Here is a 26,193-nt window from a genome sequence, read left to right on the forward strand (position 1 = left end):
GGGTCACCACCAAATAGGCCCTCAGAGTACTACCCAACTGGAAGGAGGTCAGGATCATAGCAGAGAGAAACACGGGGGCCTGGAATGGTTCCAGGATGGTCAGGCATGTCAGTCCTGGGCACAATGGTATGAATAGGCCAGTGGGTGGGAGGCCCAACTTGCCCCTACAGAACTGCTATGCAGATCAGGTCAGGTGACTCCCACCAGCTCTGCTCCCCAGGAAGCCTGGCAGGCCTTGGCCCTCACCTCCCCCTCCAAGCTACTCAGGCAGCCTCATCCTGCCCCTGCTCCAGCCAGGGCACAGAGTGTACTGGGACCACACAGGGGCCTATGAACATCGTTCTTGGAGCAAAACTTCCATACCTCTGCCCCAAAGTGCCTACCATGGCTGTGCACTTGGAAGGAACTGGCCCAGCACTGGATGCAGCCCACACTGGAAGGGACATCTGATTTTCACCTTCATAATCTTTGGGAGATGGCTGATTTTTCCTTTTCATTTTCTCATTTGTCACTGTCACAGGCATTGGCCTACACTTGGTGTCTGTGTGCCTGGACCAGAGACTTCCAGGTCAGCGGGTCAGGCAGAGAGGCCTCAGGAAGGGCAGTGTGATTGGGAGACGAGGGATGATCTATGTAGACACCAACCCTGGTACCTCACTTCTATTCCTACCCTGAAATTCAGGTCTTTTAAGCCTTAAGGTGAAATTATTGGTCTTTTTTTTTTTTCTTCTTAATCATCCAACAAATAAGCATGGAGCACCTACTATGTACAGACCCTGTCCCAGGTACTAGGGACACAGCAAGGAACAAATAGAAAAACACTGCCTTTAAGGAGCTGACATCACAGATGCTGGGTGTCATTTAGGATTCTCCTGGTGTATTAGTTTTCAGTGTCTGAAATAAATTACAAACTGGATGGCTTAAAACAACAAAGATTGATTCCTTCACAGTTCTAGGGGTCAGAAATCCAAAATGAAATTATCAACAGGGCTGCTCTCTCTGCAGATGTTCTAGAGGAGGTTCATTTCTTTGCTTCTTCCACTCAGCAAGCCTTACTCATAGCCACATCACTCCACTCTCTGCCTGCATTGTCACATTGTCTCCTCCTCTGTGTCCTCTCTGTGTCTGTCTCAAAGCTTTGCCCCTCTTTGATAAGAGTATATGTGATTGTATGTAGGATTCACCAGATAATCTGGGGTAAATGCTCTTCTAAGAGCCTTCACGTAATCACATAACTTGCCACATATAGTAATATTCAAGGTTCCAGGGGTTAAGGCATGAACTTATCATTTTGGGAGCTGCCATTCAGCCTTCTGCACTTGGGATCACCACTACAGGTTCAACTTTGTTTTATTCTGCTCTTAAATGACTTTGCAGAATGAACTCACCATCTGTGGGTATCATGTCAATTCCACCTGAGACCCTGGCAGAGTACAAACTTTCTCTTCCTCCCTGAGTATTATTTCATATCCATTCATGTCCCCAAAGCCAGGGTTTCCCCCAGGTCCCAGCCTCGACTTAGCCTGCCCTATTCATTGGGCATTCGGGTTAGCTCCTGTCTCTCACTTTTCTCCTTAGCCTGCTGTGAGCTCTTCTGTGCCCAGTACTCTTCTTTTCTTTTCTTCTCTTCTCCACCACAGGGTTCCAGGATGGAGCAGGGCTGTAGGCCTTGTGTGAGGTCATCCATTCACAGAATTCCTTTAAGTACCTGTCCTTCAGAGTGAGTGCAGGTGTAAGCTTGCTAGTAGAGGCCACTGGAGGCACACTGCAGAAGGCAGAGGCTCTCCTGAGGCATCAGCTGCTGCCCAGCAGTGTGGATCCAGAGCATACCACCCAGAATACACAGTCAGGTGATCACCTTCTCATGGCCCTCTTGAGGCGGACACCGCGAGCTCCAGATCTCCTGCCCACACTGAGCCCCGACTCTCTCCAATTGCCCACAGCTAGGCCATCGCCTGGCCAGTCTGCACCCTGTCTGTGCCCTGGAATTTGCTTTCTACTTACCCAGTGACCATGGATCAACTACAGACCAGCCGTGGCCCAAGCAGCCTGGGGAATTTCGTGGCATCCAGTGGCTGCAACCACACCTCTCTCAATAAGGACTCAACACCAACCCTGGAGAGGGGACTCTTTCCAAATTTTTTCTTCCTTCGTAGCTTTTCTTTAGCCCTAGAGTGCTGCATAGGTGGCCTGGGTATCCTCCCTACTCAGGACCAACAGATTTTGTCTCTGTGGTCTGCAATCCCAAAGACACACAGCTCTCAGGATTCCCCCAACTCCTACCCCTCTGCCATCGAGAAGGCAAAACATGAATTCCACCAGCAAAAGTCCCTTCCTCACAGCTGTATGACTAAAGAGTCTCTCCCCTCTGACCCTCAGTCTCCTCATCTCTGAGGTAGTGGAAGAATGAGAACACCCACAGATTATCCCACTCCTATGCCCCCTACTCCCTCACTTTCCCCAACACACACACACACACACACACTTGCCTGAGGTAAAGTTTATGGTTTTATAAACTGCAAGACCCTGGTCACCTGCTTCAGGATACCAAGCCCACTTGAGGAGGGGCAACACGTGCTGCTTTCCAGGTTAAAAACCCCGAGAGCTCAGCCTGATCGCTGTCTTAGAAATGGGCAATCAGGTCAACCTTGACGGGACGTTGCTGCCCTGGGTTTTTTACTTATATGCTCTCAGCAGAAATAGCCCTGCCAGGTTACAAGGCAGGGGATTAAACCATGCTGTCCTAAAAGGGCTCTGGGAGCTTTGTCCAGCTGGTTTTTCCTGAAGACTCTGCTAACATAGGCTAAGCCTTGATCTCCAGATCCCTGCTGCAGACTGAGCTTGTATCTCTCTGGGCATCTCTGAGACACTCATTGGGACTTTTGCAGGCTAGATGACTGTGGGGCTAAGAGCCCATGCAAGGTCAGGACTGGGGCCCTGGCCCCAACAACTCTGTCTGAGAGGTCAGCCCCCTCCACCCTGGCAGTCTTGCTCCCCAAGGCCCAGGGATCCAGACCATTCCCGAGGCCCAGGCCCTCTCTTTGCCTTTCAGCCTGACCTGCTCACTGTTGTTTGCTGGCCAAGGGCCCATGCTCAGGTAGGTGTCCGAGAGCAGTCCTAAGGCTGCCCGCTAACAGTGACTTCACCAAGGACTTCATTAAGGCCACTCTGCAGTGGGCACAGAGAAGATGAATACCTGTCCTTCCACCGACCATGTGGAGCTAATGGGTGCTGCTCCTGCCACCCTCAGAAGCAGCCTGGCCCTGACCACCATGCCACATTTTGTCCCGTGGTCCATCCAGCTCTGGTTCCTGGGAGCAGTCACATACCATGAGGTTGATCATGCCTAGAAGACAGGCTTGTTCACTACCACATTGTGCAGAGACAGAAATAGGTTAGGAGAGGTAGGGCCCTGCCTGGATCACAGGGCACAGCGGCCACAGATTTAAGGCTGGACACAGGCCTGTGCTCTCCAGCCTAGAGAACTGGGGGCTACTGGGGTCCTCAGCCTAGGACAGAGTGTTTCAGAGCCCACTTACTGCCTCCCACGCCAGCATGGCTGGCTCAGGAGGCAGGAGGCAGGAAGAATTCTCAGAAGAGCCAGGGGCCTACATGAGTTCATTTTCTGGAATAACTTGGAAGCTCTAGTCAGAAAGGGGCACAGAGACACCCTAACCTTTGACCTCTGACCTGGCCCACCTGGGTTCAAGGGCTCTGGAGCCCTGGGTGTAGCCACAAACCAGATGAGACCCAGGAGGCAACTGTGTGTGATGATTCCAGGGTGTGGCTGGTGTAGCCCACCAAGGGGCTGGGGAGAAATGGTCTTCGACCAGGGTGCTCTGGGTTGGGCATCCATGAGCCAGGCCACCAGGTCTCCTCTCCTGGGTAGCCGTTCTCTTGCTCACCCCCAGAAGTTCAGTTCCTTGATGCATGGCAACTCAAGCCCCTTGGGGCAGACACAGTGCTCCACAGGCAAAGCTGAGGATGGGGCTGCAGGGCTGCTAAGGAATAGAGGAGCCGACCAGGCTGGGTGTCAGTTTCTGGCCACATACATCTGACACACCCATTGCTCTCATGCCCCACTCCCTTCCCGTATTCGTGTCTTACTCCAGTTCATCCTGATGAGACATTTCACCTGGAGCTGCTCCGGGACAGATTGAGGCTATCTGGCACCTGTTCAGGGACACCATTGTCTTCCAGAAGCTCCTCCTCAAGCCAGATCACTCTGTGTACCCAACCATCTCTGCTGTCCTTTCCCCAGGATGCACCCCTGCACCCGGGGGCTTCCTGAAGGCCTTGGCCAGACTGACCAAGCAGAGTCAGGGCTGTGAGGATGCTACTTCCTCTCTGCCTGCGTCACTCCATGCTGAAGGGCCCAGAGGTAGTGCCCAGGGACCAGGGCACAGGCTTCCCACTGTCCTCAACTCTCCACTGTCCTAGCAGATCATCATCCAGAACCTGCTCTACCAGCTGCCCAGGAAACGCGCATAGCTGGGGAAGGAATTGAATCTGCTCAAAAGGATGGTATCTACTCCTGGTTCCTTCCAACCTGCGGTGGCCTTAAAAGAGAGCTCCATGCAGAGCTCCAGCTCCTCTCTGCCCTGAGTGCTACCCTCAAGCCAAGGTGGCCTCAAGCTGTGCCCCAGGGACACTGGGCCTGCAGGTCTCACTAATCCTGGCTTGTTTCCATCCTGATCTGAAGAGGACTCTGGTTGCAAACAAAACATTGCTTTGAAGCCAACATCAGAACTGGATTATTGAAGTCCAAAGAGTTCAGAGTAAAATACCAAGACGGCTTGGGAGGTAAAGGAAGTTCTAGAAAATGTTGTGTGTCAAAATCTAAGTAAAAGTGTTGTTGGATTTGAAAGCATTTGATACGTTCCTATAAGAACCCTGGGGCCAACCAGATGGGGGTCTCGCAGAAAAGGAAGGTGTTCAGGTGGGTGACCACTCTGTCAGAAAGGTGCTTAAGGACATGGCCAGACAAATTCTCTCAAGGTTCAAAAGAAAAGCCATTTATTCCCAGGAAGGACATTTTTCTGCTTACAGGTGAAGGCCCATGGGGCAGAAGGCCTGAGAGAAAAGGTAGCAGCTGACAGTTGAGGGCCTGGCCCGTTGTTGGTGGAGCCTCTCCTGATGGTGAAACAATGGTAGGAATTGCGGGAAACGGCGGGTGGCTTCTCCCTCTGGCTTTGGTTGCCATCAGAGTCAACTGGTGGGAGTTTCCTGAGCCTGTGTCTTCCGGTGAAGTTTTAGGCGGAGTTGGAGAGGCAGGCCTCTGTGCTGGGGCAGTGGGCAGGCCCTGGGGACTGGGAGGAACCCCCTGCCTGTTCCCACACTGAGACTGGGTTCTCTCTGGTGGGTTCTCTGGAGAAGTGGTAGGTGCATCAGCCTTCAGTGGGGGATAGGTGATTTCTCCAGTTACCTCGTTTATCCAGAAAAACGTATCAAGAGATTTCTCACTCTCTTCAAACTGATGCCAAGACATGTCTAAAAGAAAGAAAAGTGATACAACACAGGTGTCCCTTTGTGTCTCCCTCTTTGGGGCCCCGGCTTCTGTCAACCTGAAACCTGCACCTGAAGCTCCCATCAGGGGACTCTTACCCCAGTGCTCCAGAAACCTTCCCAGAACCAGGAGGAGGCCTAACTGGAGGCTCCAGATACATCCTAAAGTCTTTTTTTCCCCAAATGTTTAAATCTTAACCAAGTATATACTAGGTATACTTTACATCCCGACCTAATTCAGATATATGCATGTGTGTATCTACTAATAATTCCATGGAACATAAACAGTTATGTGCAATGGTCTCTCAGATTTTCTATTCAATTAAATTCTACTATGTTCCTTAAGAAAATGCTGGTTGCCACTCCCCAGACTTATTTTACGATGAATGAACTATAACTCGAAAAACATTGTCTTAGATTAAGAGAAGGATGGAGAATACTGGACCTTACACAAAAGATGACCAAAAAAAATCACTCATACAAATTTTACAAAAATGACCCTGTGTGGTCAGCAGGATGGTCCCCAAATATGGCTGTGCTCTAATTCTTAGAACCTGTGACTATGGATTATTATATGGCAAAAAAGGACTTTGAGGATAGAATTAAAACTAAGGATCTTAACCAAGGGATATTATTCTGGATTATCCGCATGGCCCAATCTAATCACTTGAGCCCTAGAATGCAGAGAGACGCAGGAGAAGCAAGAGAGATTCTAAGCATGAGAAAAACTTGACCCACTGCTGCCCACTAGGCAATGGAAGGGGTTAACAAAACTAATGAGTCTGGAAATGGATTTTCCCCAGAGTTCCCGATGAGAATTGAAGGTGGACAAAACTTTGATGTTGGTTTTGTGTTACCCAAAGCAGAGTACTGAGTCAAGTCTGCCAAACTTAAAACCTATGGCAGTATGAGATAATAAATGGGCATCATTCCAAGCAGATACATCTGGTGGTCATTTGTTACAGCGGTAATAAGAAACCTATACACCATGTGAATGCTTTTCCAAGTCCAGTGCAGGAGATGGGCAGGCAACTCTTTCTACTTTCTTCCCAAATTGGTTTTTCTTCTTTAGAATGGACACAGTGACTGCTGCCCCTTAGACACTTCAAGGTGCACTACCTAGAACATCAACCAGGTCAACCAGCAGCATTCAAGGTCCTGGCCTGCATCCCACGTGAAGTGCTGGTTTACTAAGGCAAAGAAGATTTCCCCACCATCCCCTGGTGGTCCAAAGGCCATGAGGGAATCAGCACATCCTGCAGGGATTCCCAGAGTCAGGGTGGTTGAAAGCAAGTGGTTGAATAGAGTGGAACTAGTCAGGAGCAGCATGGGGGTTGGGGCTGGACAGTTTTGAAGGGTTCGAAGTTCACCTGTTGGGAGCTTCTGTGGTGGAGGAGTCTGCGGAGGGAGCTTCAGAGAGTAGGAGGAGCATTAGAAGCCTTGGGCTCCTAGCAACCTGGTCTCTATTGTGTAAAGTGTTTCCTACCCTATCCCAGCCTAGATTCCACCCAGCGACCTCAGACCTCTCCAGGGCAGTCCCACACTCTCACCTTGCCCCTGCTCCAGTCCTCTCTGTTTTAGTGCCCGATATCCCCAACCTAGAGGTGTCCCAGCCATCGCCTTCCCTTTCCTACAGCACTTGATTTCTGGCAGTCCCATTAAATGGCTCAAAAACAGCATCAGGTTTTTTTCTAGAACATAAGTGTATAGACAGGGTTCATTTATGTTGACCACAGTGGAAGCCAGGGCCTCTTGGATTAGGAATTCTTTGTAGATCTAATCCCTGCTCACTTGGGGTTGGCATGTCCTGGGCCTCACTGGATATCAACTGTAGTGTTGTTATCAGACAACACCATGGAAATAAACCCTGGCCACATGCAATGACATACATAAAACTGAAAAACATAATTTTTAGCAAAAGATACAAGGCATAAAATACTCTATGATCCCATTTATATAAAGTTCAAACACAGGCAAAAGTGAACCATATTGTTTAAAGATGTCTACATCAGTGATAGATATCGTAAGTACATTGTGGGCAACTTTTGACCTGTAAAGCAAAAGCAACCAGAGAATATGTAAATGAATGAGTGCACATGAAGATTATGTGTGATTAAAATTTCAATTTTCTCAAATGAAATTTTATTGGAACACATCTACACTCATGTGTGTGTGTGTGTGTGTGTGTGTGTGTGTGTGTGTGTGTATGTGTATGCATGCACACATGTATCTGGGGGGGCAAAAAACACAAAATTTATTTATCTGAAAATTGTGTATTTATTCTTATATGTTTAAGCTTCAGTCACCTTCAGAGACCTCTCCATTTGATGCAAGACACCTATCGAGATGCTTTTCCACTCCTCAAAACAGTTTTTGAACCCATCAATTTTGAGGCCTTTTAGTGCTTCTGCCATTTTTTGTTTCACCTCTTGCACGGTGACAAAATGTTTCTGTTTGAGGACTTTTTTTACCCAGAGAAACAAAAAACAGTTCACTCAGAGTGAAATCAGATGAATAGGGAGGGTGGGTATGGGGTCATGCCATTTTTGGCCAAAAACTTCTGAACACTCAGTGCAGCGTGGGCAGGTGTGTTGTCATGGTGGAAGAACCAGTCACCTGTTTGCTACAACTCAGGACATAAGTCTTTCGCAAATAGCGATGCAACCTTCTCAGAACTTCCAGATAAAAGCTTTGGTTGACCATTTGATCCTGAGGAACAAATTCTGAGTGTCCTACAAGGGGCCCACCCTCCAAAAGATAATTCCAGTTTTTTTTTGGGTCCCCCCCCATATATAGTGTGTGTATACACACACACACCATATATATGATGCCATATATATGATGCCAAAAAAATACACATTTTAAGTATGACGTTTGCTCAAAAGATGGTGTCAATCAAATGAATGCTAGCGTCACCATGTGACAGGCAGGGCAGTCAAAATAAAATGGCAGCAGCACAGTTGAGCAAACATCATACTACACATTGCTACTGTAATTTAATTCGACCTCGAAAAGTAATACACAGATAACATTTCTTAAAATATGTATGTGTATACACACACATATATATAGAAAGAGATCATAAGGAATTGACTCATGGGATTTTGGAGGCTGGCAGGCTGGAGACCCAGGAGAGCCAATACTCCAGTTAAGAGTCCAATAGCCATTTGATGTAGACCAGGAAAAGTCAATGATGTGAATGAAGGAAGACAGTTTTTCCAAGGACTGGGGTGGGGTTGTGGGGGGATAAGGATCATCAGGTGTTAGATTCTCATAAGGAGCCCGCATTCTAGATCGCTCGCATGCACAGTTCACTACAGGGTTTGTGCTTTTATGAGAATCCAATGCTGTCACTGATCTGAAGAGCTGGAGCTCCGTTTCCTGGGGCTCAGTTCCTGCTATGCAGCTCAGTTCCTAACAGGCCATGGACTGGTACCGGTCTATGGTCCAGGGATTGGGGACCCCTGCTCTACAGTACACTGAGAAAGTTCTGGCATTTCAACTCATCTAGTGTAGGCTATGTTTGGGTCTATATTTCTCATAAGGAGCCCGCATTCTAGATTGGGCACCAAGCAACCAACAAGCAAACTGGTAGACCCATTCTCAGCTTCTCAAATTAAAATAATGAACCCCAAATCTCTGCTTAATGATCCCATACCAATAAATTCAGCCTGATCTGAATTTACATTCCATCCATCATGACCCAACATCCTTAAGATCCATTTCTACATATTCCTCAGGTTTGTCAGTAAAAATTGACAATGGTATACAATTTGAGGGCTGTGTGCTCTATCTCCTCAGGTGCACATTGAACCTCACCCTTTAAGGCCTTCAGGAACATGAGTCAAGTTGCAGGTATGCAGGTTTAGAGGCAAAAAGAGGTGGTGGGAGTAGGTCCTAGGAAGTGTCAGTCATGTTTTGGAAGACACACACCTCAGGGGAAGCAACATGCTCTTTAGGCAAAAGGGGGGCTCACATTTGCAGTTCAGTCTCATTGAGACCTTCTCTTCTACTCCCCCAACAGGATACCAGCATCAGGGGTCAGCACCCTACACACATGCGTGGGTCCAATGGCCACAGGGCTCCTCTTGAGCTTGGGCCCAGCACCAGCCCAGCAGCACACCCTTCCTCACAGGTCTGAGTTAAACTCCACAAGCCTCTCTTCCCATCTTTCACCTTTTAACAATTTTAACCATATCTCTTTGTTCCTGCCTTGTAGTTTGCCCTGTGGGCAGTGGGATCAATACACTGCCGTCACCTCAAACTGGGGTGTCGAGACTGATGACACTGCACACACCAAGAGATTATGAAAAAGTCTGCGAGACTCTCTGGGATGAGCAGAGCAGCAGGCACCCACGTCAACCAGTTTGGCTTGGATGAAAGGAGGGGCAAACAGCTCTGCTTTTTACAGTGGTTTATGGGATAAGGACCTGATACACTGCAAATGCCAGGGTGAGCACAGCTTGAGCTTTGCTTCTGGTGCAGAGAGGGCATGCCTAGGCTTCCTTATCGGCTTGCTCAGATGTAGGAAAAAAGGCAAGGGAGGGCTTGAGAATTGTCAGTGGTTAAGCAACATGGGGACAGACTCTTACAGCTCCCCAGGCCTGGGGTGTTGGCCCTTCAGCTGATGCTACCTCCACGATACCTTGACATTCTCTTCTTGCCTTTTGAGTTACTTAGAGTCAACCCTTCTCTATAACTTCTCTTTGTTAAAATAATGGGTGTAATTTCTGGCTCCTGACTAAAACCTGGCAGACACAAAGAACTCCCAGCATTAACTTAAAAAGGTATAGTTGGCATATGTTTATTCATCTTTTCCTTACCTACATAAGTAGAATGGCTGACAAGCATCTCCATCCTCCAGATTCCATTTCTTCATTAAAATTGAGTCTATAGCTTCTAGCTTTATATGTTTTGTTGTTGTTATTGTTGTTTTGAGTCAGAGTCTCACTCTGTCACCCAGGGTGAAGTGCCATGGCAGCCTTGACCTGTTGGGCTCAGGTGATCCTTCCATCTCAGCCTTCCAAGTAGCTGGAACTACAGGTATGCGTCACCACGTCTGGCTAATTTTTTGACTTACTGTAAAGACGAGGTCTTGCCAAGTTGCCCAGGTTGGTCTTGAACCCCGGGACTCAGGCAATCCTCTCACCTTGGCCTCCCGAAGTGCTGGGATTACAAGCTTGAGTCACCATGCCCATCCCTACATGCTATTTTTTAGGTAAGGAGGAAGGAATTTTTTAAATGGCAGTTATAATTTCCTATAAACTGCATGCAGAACATCATCTTATTTATTGATTGACTCCATTGCCCAGGCTGGAACACAGTGGCATTACTATAGTTTACCACAGCCTCAGCCTCCTGGCTCAGGAGATTCTTACATTTCAACCTTCTGAGTAGCTGGGACTACAGGTGTGTGTCACCATGTGGGTAATTTTAAAAATTTGTGTAGGGACAAGTCTCACAATGTTGCCTAGGCTAATCTCAAACTCCTGGGCTCAGGCAATCCTCTTGCCTCAGCCTCCCAAAGTGCTGAGATTAGAAGCATGAGACCCTGTGCCTGGTCTCTTATGTTTTAAACTGTTGCATAGTATTCCATCACAGATGCCCTACAGTCATCTAACCATTCCTTTACTGATAGTCATTTGCGTTGCTCCCAATTTCTGCAGGCAAGGAAACTAAAGCTTGAAAGACTGAGTAGCTCACAAAGTAACATGTACATGGCAGAGATTTCTATAAAAGTGCAAAATATCAGAGACCATACTTAAGAAATATTTTTATTGTGAAATATCTTAAGCACAGTTAAAAAGAACCCACCACACTGTCCTGTTAAGTCTTAACATTCTGATGCATCTGCATTAACTTTTAGAAAAAAGAAAACACAACTGAAGGTCCCACATGCCCTCCCTGGTACCATCAGCCTCTCCTGCCCTGAGCAGGGCAGAGAGTGATGTGCACACAACATTTCAACACAAGATTTTACACTCTTCATATCATTTGAATCCACCAAAAATATATGATTGTGCAAAACAGTAACAACACTTTCTAGTATATACCAACAGTACTTACATGCCAGACAGTATTCTAAGTATTTTACATGCATTATTTCATCGACAGCCCCCTCACTCCCAATCACCCTGTGAGATTGGTATTATTATCCCATTTACAGAAAGCTATCACAAACAAATTGAAATAATGTGCCCAGACATACAGTATACTTAACTTTACATAAACAATATCTTGTATGTAGCTTCTGCAACTTTCTCAGCATCTCTACTTGTGTATCTGTGTTGAGAGATGTTACTCTCTTTCATATTCACTTTCCCAAGTACCCAAACAACCTGTTTATTTATATCTGTTTTTCCCTTGATGAAATGCAGTCTTTTCCCAATTGGGCTACCTACACAATACTGCAATAAACAATCTTAAATTCACTTCTTGGTTCACATGGTGCCCCTCTAAGATGTAACCAGGAGTGAACTTGCTGGCAAAGAGTCCACACAGCTTTATAAGATTTTGCAAATTGCTCAATAAGGCATTTGTCACAATTTCCACTACCAAAGCAGTGTGAATTTCTGTTGTTCCACACATTTATCCACAACTGGGCTTTCAACAATCTGGCAGCTTGATGAGTGTAAGCTGGTCTGTATTATTTTGCATTTCCCATGCTTTCTCCTCTACACACCTCTGTCTGGTCTGACAGTCTCTGTCAGCGAGGATGGTGCTGACCACACTGAACAGGTGACAGAAAGACCTTTCGATTCCCACTTCTCTCTGCATTAGCCCATCTAGCTCTCCCCAAACCCAACTTCAATGCCTCCAAGGGAGTGGGAAGGTGGGCAAGGTTGGAAGATGCCTGCATGTTCTCCAGGTCAGGTTGGGCTACAAGATGAGAACTGGTACCTGGGGCTATCAGAAACTGTCAACTGGAGTCATTACAGCTCAGAACCACCCAGGGCTGGGTTCCTAACCAGCAGGTATGTGCTTGTGGTATGGCTTCCAGTCAACATTTCACTCAAGGGCCCCTTCAAAAGTCCCCAATCCTGACTTAGCTGAACTAAATTCAGTTACAGATCCCTTAAAAAGTAGTTTTGTGCAAAATCTCTTCTACATAGCAAACAAATAAATAAGCAGCCAACCCTGACCTGCAGAGTGTTTGGTCTGGCTGCAGTGATGGGCATAACCAGAAACCCAGACACCATCTAACACAATCAGATACAGGCCCCAGGAGAGGTGGGGCCAGGGCCTAGATGGATAAGGATGGGCAAAGTCAGGCTTTTAAGCGCGAAGACCTGGACCAACAGACAGCACTGTGCCACTCCAGATGAAGGAGATGGCACACAGCTAGACAGTCCAGGGCTCAGGGAGGGGCAATGAAGTCAAATCCAACACTAATTACACTAAAATGTTTAGTAGTTATCACCAAGTATCCAATTTTTGCCTCTTTTCCCTTTTAGCTAATTGGTATATACTAATATTTCTAATAATTACATATTATAGAACTAAGATTATTTGAAAACTCAAGTTATTGAACAGACTACATCAGTAAAATCCCAAAATATTAATGGCTTGCTTCACTATGGAGGAATTTTTTACTTCATTCTTTGTATATTTTTTAAGTGGAATGTTTAAAAATAAGTATATTTCATTTTATTAAAATGGCAAAAACACCCCTACTGGGGCAGGAACTTTATGAGGTGCCAAGGGACAAAAGGAGTGGGAGCTGAAGATATGGACAGAAAGGGGTGTTTCCGTGGTTACAGCACCAACTAACGTGGGAGATGCATCTCTGTGAGGGTCCTGGTCTTCACAGATCTTTAGACCAAACCGTCTTTCACCAATCCCAGGAGTCAGGCAGCACAACTAGGTACTCTAATTTCACATACAAGGAAATTGATGCAGAGGTTTGATGACTTGCCCAAGATAATTCTGCCAAAAAAAGGCACAATGAGCCTGGAGTGCAGATCTGAAAGTCCAAGGTGCTTCCCATAACCGTGGGCCCTAGGCACATGGGACTCTGGCCTCTGCCCAGCCACTTCTAGTGTCAGCTTTGGAAGCTGTGCCAGTGAGGGGGCCAAATACCACACCACAGGCAGCTACTGCAGCAGGAAGGCAGGAGGACGGCAGAGCCAGGATGACCATACCTTCCTGAGCATAAGGCTGAATAGGCAGCAGAACACCAATGGAAGATGCCTGTTCCATCCCCCACTAGCCCATGTGATGCCACCACATGGTATCAGAGCCTTCATTTCCACATGCCCATGGCAACCCAGAGAGGATAAGACTGCCCTGTACTCTACTGAAAAAGATATCTTCCAGCCTGATTCTACTCAATAAGCCACCAACTCCATGACTGGTAAAATGCAGTCTGAGATGTTGCTCTATTACTGAGTTAGACATTTTATTCTTACATTTATAAACTGAGCTCTTCAATAATCAGAAGTAAGTAATATCACTTTAGTAAGTAAGTAATATTACTTTAGTAATATCACTCCTTTGTCACTGAAATGACCCTTGAGTTTTGCTCCAACCCAAAGGGGTGGAAGGGGGCTTCCTCTCCCACCAGGCCACCTTTTCTCCTCAGGGCAGCAGGCACGTGCACTGGCACCTTTGGGTTGAACCCGAAGCTAGCACCAGGCATCTCACAGAAAGACGGCTATGTGAAGGTGAGAGGGTGCCTGCAGTGTGTAGAGGCCAGAGACGCAAACAATGGTGTTTACAGCTGCTGAGGACTGAAGAACCTATAGGAAATCCGGAAATGGGGGGAGAAAAGGAGTCCCATTCACAGGACTCAGCAGAGACAACTGCACCAAAGACCCTTCAGCCACATCATTTTACTGAGTCCTTAGGTCTGTGGCTAACTCTTAAAAAATGTATTTTAGATTCAGATCACATCATTTCTCAACTCAAAACTGTCTAAAAGCTTCCTAACTCCCTCTGAGGCTGACCAAGCCCCCCTGATGACCCGATGCTCATATGGCCTTGTTCACTTCACATAGTTCTGGCCCCCTCTCCTCTTCGAGCTGGCTCGCTTCACTCTATCCCAGATGCCTCCTTGCTATTCCCTGAGGACACCAGGTAAGACCCTATCTCCTCTGCCTGCAACTCTCCCTAGAGATCTACATGGCTCACTCCCTGACCTTTGCGTCTTTGCTCAAATTTCACCTCCTCAGCTGAGACCCTCCCTGACCAAACGATTTCCCAATCACAAACCATCTCCCAACCCAGCACTCCTTCTCATCCTCTCTGATTTACTCTGTCCACAACACATATCACCAACCAGAATGTTATATATTCCATTTGTTTATCATCTATAAAGATCCAAGATTGCAGGATTTTAGTCTGTTCCAGTCACTGCTGCGTCTCTGGCACACCTAGCACATAGCAGGTGCTTAGCATAGTTCTGGTGAACAGATGGACTGCTGCCAGTGCACAGCAGTGGGATGGAGACAGCAGTGTAATACTGGTGGAGCTCCACCCTGCTCACCCCCACCTGCTGCAGAGATTCTAACCCTCTAGCCAAGATCCAAAAGCCCCCTAGGAAGGCTGACACCACAGCCAGAACTTCTCAGGGGACATCTGGGAAGGCTAAGAGTACTTAATGCTGCTGCTGCTTCTAAAGTCAACAGAATAGATAGCACCACAGTCCACACACCTAGGATCCAACCGGCCCCATTCTAGCAGGCACAGCCCACAATGCCACATTTTGTCCAACCACAAAAAGCAATGGTCTGAGTTGTTGAGGAAACTTGGCGGGGGGAGATCCAGGTTATGGCACAAAGGCCACTCCTAGGGGCTGGGGTCTCCGGAAGAGCTCCAAAGAACACGCTGCTGCTCTTCCTCAGTCTGACTTTCCACTGGGTAGGCTGAGGACTCCCCAGGCTTTTAAATCCTCAGGATTCTCTGTCACTAGCTTCCAAAATTGAAAAGGCTGGGGCCTTGGTCAAAGTTTTGCCCACACTGCCTACAATTAAGGGTTCTCTAGCAGGGTTCCTGGGAAACACTCTTCCCCCACCCCTACTGTCATTGTCAGGTCCCAGTCTAATCTTTAATATGGTTTTTCATATGCCGAGCCAAATTTGAAGACCATCTGAAGGTCTTCCCACACTGGCTGCATTTGAAGGGCCTCTCTCGAGTATGAAATCTCTTGTGGCTAATGAGTTGCGAACTCTTGTTGAAAGTTTTCCCACATAAACTACAGTTGTGACACTTTTCCTTAGTGGGTATGTTCTGGAATATGTTCTGGAATCCAGTGAGCCTGGACCTCTGATCACAAACTTCTTTGCAGTCTTCGAGGGGCTTCTCTTCAGTTGGTTTTAATTCCTGTAAACTCAACCTTGTGTCCTGACAGGAAGACAACTCAGGCACGATGCAGTTGGACTGTGCTACTCTAGTATGTTTTCTCTGATGACGAGAAAGGGTGTGACTCCCAGTGAACTCTTTCTCACACCACTGACATTTAAAGGGTCTCTCTTTAGTGTGGATTCTCTGATGATTAACCAGGCGATAATTTCTGTCGTAAGATTTCCCACAGAGATTACACTTATAGCGCTTTTCTCCAGTGTGTATTCCTTTATGATCTAAAAGACTTCTTTTACGTGTAAAAGTTTTCCCACATTCTTGACACCAAAACCGTTTCACACTAGTGGGGATTGGGGGCTCCAGAGTTCGAGCCTTTTCACTTTCATGATACTTGTATGGGTTTTGAAAAGAGTGAAGCCTCTGATGTCGGGAGAGATTGGAACTCCATCTGAAGGCTTTCCCACAATCCCTGCACTTATACGGCTTCTCTCTTGTGTGAACTCTCTGATGGATAAGGAGGAATGAGTGATTGCGGAAGGTTTTGCCACAATGGCTACATTTGTAGGATTCCTCTCTGGTGTGGCTGCTCTGAGGAACTTGAACTGCTCTGTCCTGACTGAAAGATGGCCCACCCTCAGGTTTTCTTTTAATAGCATGCTTCTTCTTATGCACAATTAAGGCTGACCTATAGGTAAACTCTTTTCCACATTCACTACATTGGTAGGGTTTCTCACCTGTGTGAATTCTCTGGTGATCATTAAGGGTTTTCTTTCGAGTAAAAGTTTTTCCACACTGATGACACAAAAAAGTTTTCTCCACAGGGGGGACATCCTGGGGCTGAATGCAGTGAGGAGTCTGCCTGAAGTCTTCTCGATGTTTATCTTGTTCAGAGAACTTTTTCTCCTTGTGCAACCTTATATGACGAGTGAAGTTTGACCTCCATCTAAAGGCTTTCCCACATTTGGTACATTTATAGGGTTTCTCCTGGGTGTGAATCCTTTGATGTTCAAGAACATATGCTTTACAGTGGAAGGATTTCCTACATTGGCTGCAGTCAAAGAGCTTCTCCCCACTTTGGTCTCCCAAATGATGATCAAACTCTGAGCTGGAGCTGAGAGCTTCCTCATACTGATTCAATTCAAGAAATTTCTTTTTAGCATGGGTTTCTTGGTGCAGACGGTAGGCTGACACACGTCGGAAAGCTTTCTCACATAAACCACACTTATAAGGTTTCACTCCAGTGTGAATTTTCTCATGTCGCACACAGTTGGAACTCCACCGGAAGGCTTTCCCACACACTCTACATTTAAATGCTTTATCTTGAGTATGAAGTCTCTGATGATATGCAAGATGGGAGCTGCGACTGAAAGTCCTACCACAGTCGCTGCACTTATACAGGGTTCCTATTGTGTGAAGACTCGGCCCATGCTGGTGATGAGAGTTAAGGCTGAAATCTTTTCCACACATGTCCTTTTTATTCCCTTTCAGTCCAGTATGAATTATCTGATGTAAGCTAAAGCCCCCGATCATGTGCCTGAGTCCCTTCCCATATTTCTTATAGTCATGGTGGTATGAACTAATTTTGAATTGTCTGCCACAGCCATGTTTAAGGGATTGTTTTCTTCCAGAAACTCTCAAATACGTAGCACGTTTTAGGTCAAGATTATTACTTCTTCCTGATACATCGGAGTCTTTTCCTGTCCTGTGACTGAAATCAGTCTCTTCTTTCTTAACTCTCATTAATATGGGGCCTCCACATTGATCCTTTAACCTGCTCTTCTGTTCAAAAGATTCTCTGAGCACCGGTCCCTCAGAAACACCTGTTGCAGGATATCCTGATGGCACAGCTAAGGTTCCCGCTTCTTCCAAAGGTTCCCAATTTAAGATGAACTTGTTTGTTTTAATCTGGATGTCACCTCCTGACAAAAAATAAAACACAAGAGAATGTACTCTTTTCTCATACTTGGAACTGCAGAAAGCACCAAGAAGCAATAAATGCCTGGGAGGTGAGGCTTCTGCCTCTCTTTACAAAATAGTCAAAGAAAAGGCAAAATGTGAAAGAGTATCCCAGATAACAGGGAAGGGAGTGGGAGAATAATGATGGGCACAGCGGCTAGAGATTTGCAAAAATCACATCCAGTAGGAAAAGAAAAAGGGTTGAAAAGAATGTGTTAAATTCTTCAGTGGGGAGAAGAATCATGACACTATAGAAAGGTACCCAAAAGCCAGGGGGTGGAGCTCTAAGGAGTGCCTGGTAGAAAGGACTGGAGACCAGCTTATCACAGAAGGAAGGACTAAGAACCAAGAAAAGATGAGGAACAGGAGTAGGACAAGTGCTCCTAAGAGCAGGATGGTGCCAGGGATTTAGCAGGAGTGCAGGCCAGAAGTGTAAAGGAGAATCAGTAAGTGGAAGAGTGAAGACATCCAACTGCAGGAATTTTTACTGAGAGGGTTGCTGGGAGAGGGGGAACAGGGCCAAAAATGAAAGGTCTTTTAAAGGCCCAACACCGTTAACAACACTGTTAAAGATCTTCCTTCTAGCAAACAATGGAGTAAGTCCCCAATGATGCACCTTATCTCAAGAAAGAGAAGAGGTAAACACAGGAGGAACAGGACCTGTTAGGTTCTCTAGACTTACCTGTAGGGGTAGAACCTGGATTTGCATTAGGCTGTGCTGCCTGGATGTTCAGGCCCCATGGTTCCCTTGCTTCCAACCAGGAGATAATAGCAGGTTTGGTGAATGGTCCTACTGCAGAAGAGAAGGAAATAGGAAGGGAAAGTAGTTTAATCACACAGAACTACTCTCCAGGGCCCTCTCAGCCTAAAGTCTTGGTAGGGAGGTGGGAAAGGCCAGGAAGGCAGGTAGAGGAAGTTAGGGAAGGAGGTTCAGAAAGTCATTTCTGATAGCTCTGAGCAGACAGAGATGAGAGGCTGAGAGAAGTTGCAGGCAACAGGATTTAGAATTCCTACATGGATTCCTACATTATATGCCTTGGACTAAAAACTTGAAACATATTACCTTTAATATTTGCAGTAACCTAGAATGGCATTTTCAAAAGAGGATAACAAAGTGCTAGACCAAGTTATCTAGTTAGTAGTTACAGAGCCAGGATGTAAACCCAGGGAAGGCCCCTTTCTATGCACCACAACAAAAACCTAGGAGGCAGAAGTCAAAGTGGCAAGAAGTATGGAGACATCAATGACTTACCCAGAGATGCTACGCTTCTATAATTCTCCAGCATCACATCCCTGTACAGGTTTCTCTGAGTTGAGTCCAGCCATTCCCACTCATCCTGAGAGAAGGTTACCTCCAAGTCCTTGAAAGTCATAGCCTCCTGAAAAAACACGGTGCCATAGACCTGGTCCATAGCTCCTAGCTTTCAGGAGGGGCAAGGGAATGAACTGGCTCTGAGTGAGTACAGGATACATCAGCAAAGATGAAAGAGAAGACCATCACCCAGCAGAAGAGCTCTGGCTCAAGGGCAATAGTCTGGTCTCTGGGACCTGGGTTTCTGGTTGTGAGGCTACCAGACAGAGAAACCCAGGAGGAGGGGAGCTATACTCCTCCATTAGGCAGCAAGGCTGGGGCATCAGGAAGGACCAAATGCCCTGTGACTCACCTGGGGCTGAACTGCCAGGTCTTCCGGGCACCCCTCTCTCTGGGAAAGGACAGGCACCTGAGCAGCAGGAGGATCTGAAGGAAAAGAAAATGCCATCAGGAAGTCGCCCAGCTCTGGATGCCCCACTGAGAAGCCTATTCTTCCTTCCTCATAGCGGAAGGATCCAAGAGTAGGCACAGACTGTCATTAAACACCCATCTCAGGCTGGGCACAGTGGCTCACGCCTATAATACCAGCCCTTTTAGGAGGCTGACATGAAAGGATCACTTGAGGCCAGGAGTTTGAGACCAGCCTGGGCAACACAGTGAGACTCCACCACTACAAGAACAAAAATACAATACCAAAAACACCCCTCACATGTCCTCAGCGCCTACTGGGGGCCAGGAAGAGGGTAGCACGGGGGCGTAACGGCAGGGGAGGTAGGAAGCCAGATATGGGTCACAGAAAGGGTGGAGAGAACACAGAGCTTAGGGCTAGGACAGAATTCCTATGAAAGGACAAATGGTGAAAAGACAACATTATAGGAAATTCAAGAGGTATGGCGTAAGTCTGGGGTCTTAGAGCCAGGCAGTGAGTACCAGATTGCCCAGCCAGGAAGTCACACACTCCTATTTCATAGGGAGGCTCCAGGTGGTCCCCCAGAGCAGAGCCGCTCCTGAGAGGTGTAGCAGAGGACTGTATCTGTGAAGATCGCAGGGCTCCTGTACCCATCCAATGCACATCTGGTCTCTGGGCAGGACCCGGGTCCTGAAGAAGAAAATGTTGTGAGAGGATCCTCGTGGGAATCAGAAAGCATACTCAGAGAGGAGGCATGGCCAATCTCTAAAGGACAGAGGCCACGGGATAGGCATGCCAGACCCTTTACTGTCTCGAGGCAGAGGAGAAAGGACAAGAAAGCCAGAGAGGCCCCTCCTACCCCTCAGCCTCCCTGGGCTCTAATAAGGGCCATGGGAGACTCTAGGCAGAAACAGATTCCAGTTCAATATAAGGAAGCACTTGGCAAGTCAGTAACAGCAATGCTGTCAATCCTCAGATGCTACAGTGACACCTTCCCGCTATCCTCTCAGCTCCCACCCCAGGCCTGAAACAGAAATGAGAGAGGAGTTAGTTCCTGAACATTAAACAGATAATGGTCCACAGCAGAGATACAGTCAAGTAATATCTACTGTCAAGCACTTACTCTAGGCACTAACACGCAAAGTGAACTCAAAGAAGCAGGCTAGCCCCCAGATTGTAAACCTAACTTCAACAGTAACATCATTAGAGAGGCAATGTTAACTATAAGGCTCAGTCATGGAGCCAGAGAAGAAAAAGTCTCTGGTGGGAAAATGGCAGCATCCATCCCAGCAGATACCAGGAAAGAGGAGGCCCTTTGACGCGGTATTTCAAATAGCTCTATTCTCTGAGGCAAGGCTGTCCCTAATGTAGAAATGAGTATAGGAAGCTAAAGCCAATGAACTTCAAGTTTTTCTGGCCCTGTGGCTAAAACAACCTCTTCACTGATAGGGACAAATCTTAGGCTGAGGCTATAAATCATCTGATATAGAGACACAGACTAAAGACGATGAATGAACCCAGTAATTTATCTCCTGTTTTTTATTCTTCTACTAAGAGAAGAATTAAAATATAATAAGAATATGGAAGCACAGCCAAACAAGCTTAAAGACAAACTTTCTCAGGACTAGTTTTTCACACTGGTAAGTTTGCTGAACCACAGGATGATTCTGTGACTTCATAAGCATCTTAAGCATTTCTGTTCATTTTTAGACTATGGGAGGTTTTCTCCCAGCCTCCAAAGTCATAAATCTGTAACTATTATGTAGCATATTTACTTGTATAAATTATTATTAGGTCCTTCTGAACATTTCATTGTTCTTGTTAAAAATGATAAATACTCATTTAAATTTTCAAAAATAGTACCAGTGCTGAACACAGATATTTTCTTTTTTTTTTATTATTCTTTTTGTTGTTGTTGTTGTTTGTTTGGTTTTTTTTTTTTGAGTTGGAGTCTCACTCGGTCGCCCAGACTGGAGTGCAGTGGCCGCTCCCGGCCACTGCAGCCTCAACTTGCTGGGCTTCGGTGATCCTTCCGACTCAGTCTTCCAAGTAGCCAGAATTACAGGCATGCACTGCCACGCCCAGCTAATTTTTTGATTTATTGTAGAGATGAGATCTCGCCTGCCCAGGCGGCTCAGGCAATCCACTCACCTCGGCCTCCCAAAGGCACAGGATTACAGGCTGAGCCACCGAGCCAATAACACAAGGAATTACTATTTTCTAATAGTAATTCCTTGTGTTATTACCATTTACTGCTGGTAGACCATGTTTGGATGCGTTGTTTGATTTAATTTGTATAAGTTTGGAGGACAAGTATGTCAAATTTGTTTCAGGAATCGTAATAGTTACTTTCATGTATGTATGAATTACATATGCAGAATCACACTTATTTTAATATAAATAAAATGTTAAAGAAGTCTAAAGAGTGAGAAATGCTCTGAAAAAAAAAAGACCTGAAATAAGACAGGCAGCATCAGGTCCCCAGTCCCCAGAAGGAGCAGGAAGAAGGCACTTTCACTGACCTGCACCACTCTACTGGGGGCCTGGGACTGTTGGCCCTGCCAGGGTCAGGCACACAAATATTTACTGAATAATGCACATGTTAGATCATTTCCCCATTTTCTTCTCAATATACAGAGGCTCTGAGGTACAACAACATGGACAAGGACACTGAGGTTGTGGAATGAAGTCTGGAATTGAGGTCTTCCTGTTTCCCAGCCCAGTACTGCAACTCAGCACTTGTATTCATGCCCCTCTATCGCCCATGGCACATACACTGAACAGATTCTCAAAGGCTTAACTGAGGAGCAAGTCGCATGGCACATGCAGAGCACAATTCTGGGTTTTCACATGTACTCTCCCACTCAGAAGCCAAGAATCCTGATCCTAAGTGCTGCTCCAACCTCCGCCACTTTACAGGGCAGTGACAGTCTTGAGCTAAATTAGATACTATGTGGAAATGGATTTTGTTTTGTTGGTTTGTTTGTTTTTTTTTGAGTTGGAGTCTTACTCTGTCGCCCAGGCTGGAGTGCAGTGGCAAGCTCCCGGCCACCACAGCCTCGACCTGCTGGGCTCCGCCAATCCTTCCGCCTCAGCCTTCTAAGTAGCCAGAACTACAGGCGCGAGCTACCATGCCCAGCTAATTTTTTGATTTATTGTACAGATGAGGTCCCACCATGTTGCCCAGGCTGGTACTGAACCCGCGGGCTTAGGGCAATCCTCTCTCCTTGGTCTCCCAAAGTGCTGGGATTAGAGGCTTGAGCCACCACGCCTGGCCGGAAATGGATTTTGTATACTGTAAGCTACTGTGTCCAAAGGTTAGTTACTGTTATTTATGGATACTTGCAGACCCTATCTGGAGCTAAGTTTCTCTGGGAAGGTGGGAAGGGCTAACTGCTAAAGGGTCCATGCTTGGGTGCCATGGAAATCAGAAGGAAAGGCTTTCTCTGCATTGCTTGGTGCTAACAGTTCAGAGGGCTGCCTTCACTCACAGACAAGCTGGCTCACCGGCAGGCAGAATTCACTGGACACCACACACTTGCTCATACTCACCCTCCATGGTATCCTGTCAAGGTCACTCTGTAGCTCCTCCAGCAAGGCCACAGCTTCCTCGCCACTCTCAGGGTGATGCAGCTGCACCCAGGTCCGGAGCTCCCCAGGCAGGATGCTCAGGAACTGCTCCAGCACCAGCAGCTCCAGGATCTGTGCCTTGGAGAGAACATCAGGCCTCAGCCACCATCGACAGAGTTCCTGGAGGCGGCTCAGAGTTTCCAGGGGCCCAGATGACTCATGGTAGCGAAGCTGTCTAAAGAGCTGGCGGAACAGCTCCTGGCCAGGACGGTTGAGTGTCTGTGGCCTGGCTGTCTGCACTGAAGTATAACCTTCATCCTCTTCTTCCTTCTTTACCACCCGAAGACGCGCGCGCTCCCTCGAAGACTGGGACTGTGCTGGATGAACAGCATACCACCTTCCTGGAGGCATCACTCCCCTTCAGGGCCTACCTTAGAAGAGCACAAACCAAATCTGCCTTAGCTGTGTTGCTGATGGGTCCTCAGGAGTATCTTCTCAGCATTGCAGTGAACAATGCCATTTGCCGGGACATCAGACATCACTAGCAAGAGACTGAAATAACCAACACTGCTGTTCAGGAAGGGATGAGAGAATGGTGTCCATCATACATCTGTTGACTGGGATCACCTTCAGATGTATGAGGAGAGGGCATACATGCTTGCATTTGTACACATGTACTTGCCAATATTGAGCAGACCAGGGTTAGATTGTTACCTACTGGGGTAAGCTAAGAAAATATCCTACAATACAATAAAACATGTACTAAACTTACATAAAAATTTTGTAAAACACACAAATGGTCGATGAAAAAAGTAAAAAGGGAACTAAATAAATAGACATATCACATTCATTCAGCAAGTTTTTTTAGTAGATATAGACAAGAATATTCTAAACTTTATGTGGAAAGGCAAAGGAATTAAAATTACTTTGAAAAATAAGAATACAGTGGGATGGGATGAATCAGTTTACCTGATTTCAAGACTTATAGCTATAGTAAACAAGACTGCGTTGTACTGATGGAGGAAAAGATACACAAGTCAATGGAACAGAATAGAAAAATTAGAAAAACCCACACAAATACACCAATTGATTTTTTCAACATCAAATATTGCTAATATTATAATATAGCACGTAAAAATATCCTAAGCAATTACAAAACAAAACAAAATGCTGACTGAGAATCCCCTAATTGATTTTATGACCCACCAATGGGTTAAAAATTACAGTTTGAAAACTACTAATTCACCGGGCCCAGAGGCTCAGCCTAATCCCACGCTTTGGGAGGCCGAGGTGAGTGAATTGCCTGAGTTCGTGGGTTCGAGACCTGCCTGGGCAACTTGGCGAAACCTCATCTCTACAATAAAATCAAAAATTAGCCGGGCACGGTAGCATGTGCCTGTAGTTCCAGCTACTTGGAAGGCTGAGGCGGAAGTATCGCCGGAGCCCAGCAGGTCAAGGCTGTGGTGGCCAGGAGTGGTCACTGCACTCCAGTCTGGGCGACAGAGTGAGACTCAACTCAAAAAAAAAAAAGAAAGAAAACTACTAATCCAGCTTCCTACTCAAGTCTTGTATTTCCTTTTAGAATGTATCATAACAGGGAGTGTCCAAGGGTTCAACCACTTTCAGGAGACAGCAGAGTTTAGCAAAAACAATAGAGAATGTGAACTAAGATAGTTCTTGGTTTCAAACACAGCTCCCCACTTTTTAGCTATATGACTACAGATACATCTTTTTCCCTCTAGAAATCACTGTGGCCTCACTGTATTAAATGAAGGTGAGTTGTGAGGTTTAAATAAGAAGCTACCTGGGATACATTTTGGGCTCTCAAGGAAATGTTTATTTCTCCATACCTGGAGAAGGAGCTTGTGCTACAAGCCACATCACTGTTTAGGCAACTTCTCCCTTGTGATATGCCCAACTGGTTGGTTGGTTTGTTTTTGAGTTGGAGTCTCATTCCGTCACCCAGGCTGGAGTGTAGTGGCACACTCACAACCACCCCAGCGTCAACCTGCTGGGATCAGGCGACCCTTCCACCTCAGCCTTCCAAGTATCTGGAACTACAGGCACGCACTACCACATATGGCTAATTTTTTTATTTTTTTATTGTAGAGATGAGGTCTTGCCAAGTTGCCCAGGCTGATCTTGAACCCATGGGCTCAGGTAATCTTCTCACCTTGGCCTCCCACAGTGCTGGGATTACAGGCTTGAGCCATCATGTCTGGCCTCAACTGGTTTTTAATAAGGTACCAAAGCCTGTAATTCCGTGCCTTTGGGAGACTGAGGTGAATGGATTGCCTGAGCCCGCGGGTTGGAGACCCGCCTGGACAATTTGGCGAGAACTCATCTCTACAATAAATAAAAAATTAGCCAGGCATGGTAGCGCGTGCCTGTAGTTCCAGCTACTTGGAAGGCTGAGGCGGAAGGATCACCAAAGCCTAGCAGGTCGTGGCTGAGCCACTACACTCCAGTCTGGGTGACAGAGTGAGACTCCAACTCAAAAAAAAAAGGTACAAAAGCAATTCAAATTAGGAAAGACAGTTTTCTCAACAAATGTTGCTGGAGTAATTAGGCAACCAAATGCAAAATAATGAAACTCAAACCTCACACCTTGTACACATGTCAATTCAAAATTAATCACAGACTTAAATGCAAATCAAGAAGCTATACAACTTTTAGTAGAAAACATAGGAGAAAACCTTTAGGATCTAGGATGAGGTTAAGTTCTCAGACTCGATAATACCTGTGATATTAGGACATACCTGTATGTAAACACTGGTTTTCATCCACAGGTCATGGTTCATAACTCCCATAGCCCTTGTTATTTCCTAAGTGACTAAAACAATAATCATACTGTGGTAGGGGGCTTTTTAGAAAACGCTTCAAAACATATATCATAGTTAGTGTTCCAGTTTGTTAATGCAAAACACTTGCTTGAAACTTACAAATAAAACTGCAAGCCCCTTCCGTATCACTGTCCCTGATGCAGCACACCACGCTGTGCTCAGCAACTGCAGCTAAAACTGCAAGCTTTTGCTGTTATTACAAAAGGTACTAAACTATCCACCATGGAAAGTTCCCTTCCCCCAATGCCAATGTAAAACATATAAAAGCTGAGGCCTGACTGCAAGTTGGGTCCAACCTT

At 46.4% G+C, this 26,193-nt stretch overlaps 1 protein-coding gene across 3 annotated transcripts; it reads right to left on the bottom strand.

The window, feature by feature from the left end:
* Window positions 1-15,511: 15,511 nt before the first annotated feature.
* Window positions 15,512-23,535, bottom strand: ZNF445 (zinc finger protein 445). Of its 3 annotated transcripts, none has more exons than XM_021719194.1 (6): window positions 23,034-23,535; window positions 20,003-20,171; window positions 19,440-19,498; window positions 19,013-19,139; window positions 18,443-18,553; window positions 15,512-17,723 (listed from the first exon to the last, which is right to left on the bottom strand). In XM_021719194.1, the coding sequence occupies exons 1-6, from the start codon at window positions 23,460-23,462 to the stop codon at window positions 15,544-15,546; spliced, it is 3,075 nt and encodes a 1,024-aa protein (XP_021574869.1). In that variant the 5' UTR covers window positions 23,463-23,535; the 3' UTR covers window positions 15,512-15,543. The 3 variants fall into 3 exon arrangements, with proteins under 3 accessions (XP_021574869.1, XP_021574868.1, XP_008069551.1); XM_021719193.1 differs by having other exon boundaries at window positions 19,013-19,163; window positions 19,425-19,498; window positions 23,034-23,462; XM_008071360.1 differs by lacking the exon at window positions 20,003-20,171 and having other exon boundaries at window positions 19,425-19,498; window positions 23,034-23,110.
* Window positions 23,536-26,193: the final 2,658 nt, after the last annotated feature.

Source organism: Carlito syrichta, unplaced genomic scaffold (genome assembly GCF_000164805.1).
Source record: "Carlito syrichta isolate Samal-C Ts95f unplaced genomic scaffold, Tarsius_syrichta-2.0.1 Scaffold314298, whole genome shotgun sequence".
NCBI classification, from domain to species: Eukaryota; Metazoa; Chordata; class Mammalia; order Primates; family Tarsiidae; genus Carlito; species Carlito syrichta.

Excerpts from the sequence above, each read along its gene's own strand:
- ZNF445 (XM_021719193.1), bottom strand. The coding sequence starts at position 23,462 with ATGCCTCCAGGAAGGTGGTATGCTGTTCATCCAGCACAGTCCCAGTCT. Across the intron at positions 19,164-19,424 it reads ACCTGGCAGTTCAGCCCCAG|GTCTATGGCACCGTGTTTTT; the intron begins GTGAGTCACAGG and ends GCTATGGACCAG. Across the intron at positions 18,554-19,012 it reads TAGAAGCGTAGCATCTCTGG|TAGGACCATTCACCAAACCT; the intron begins GTAAGTCATTGA and ends TCTCTTCTGCAG.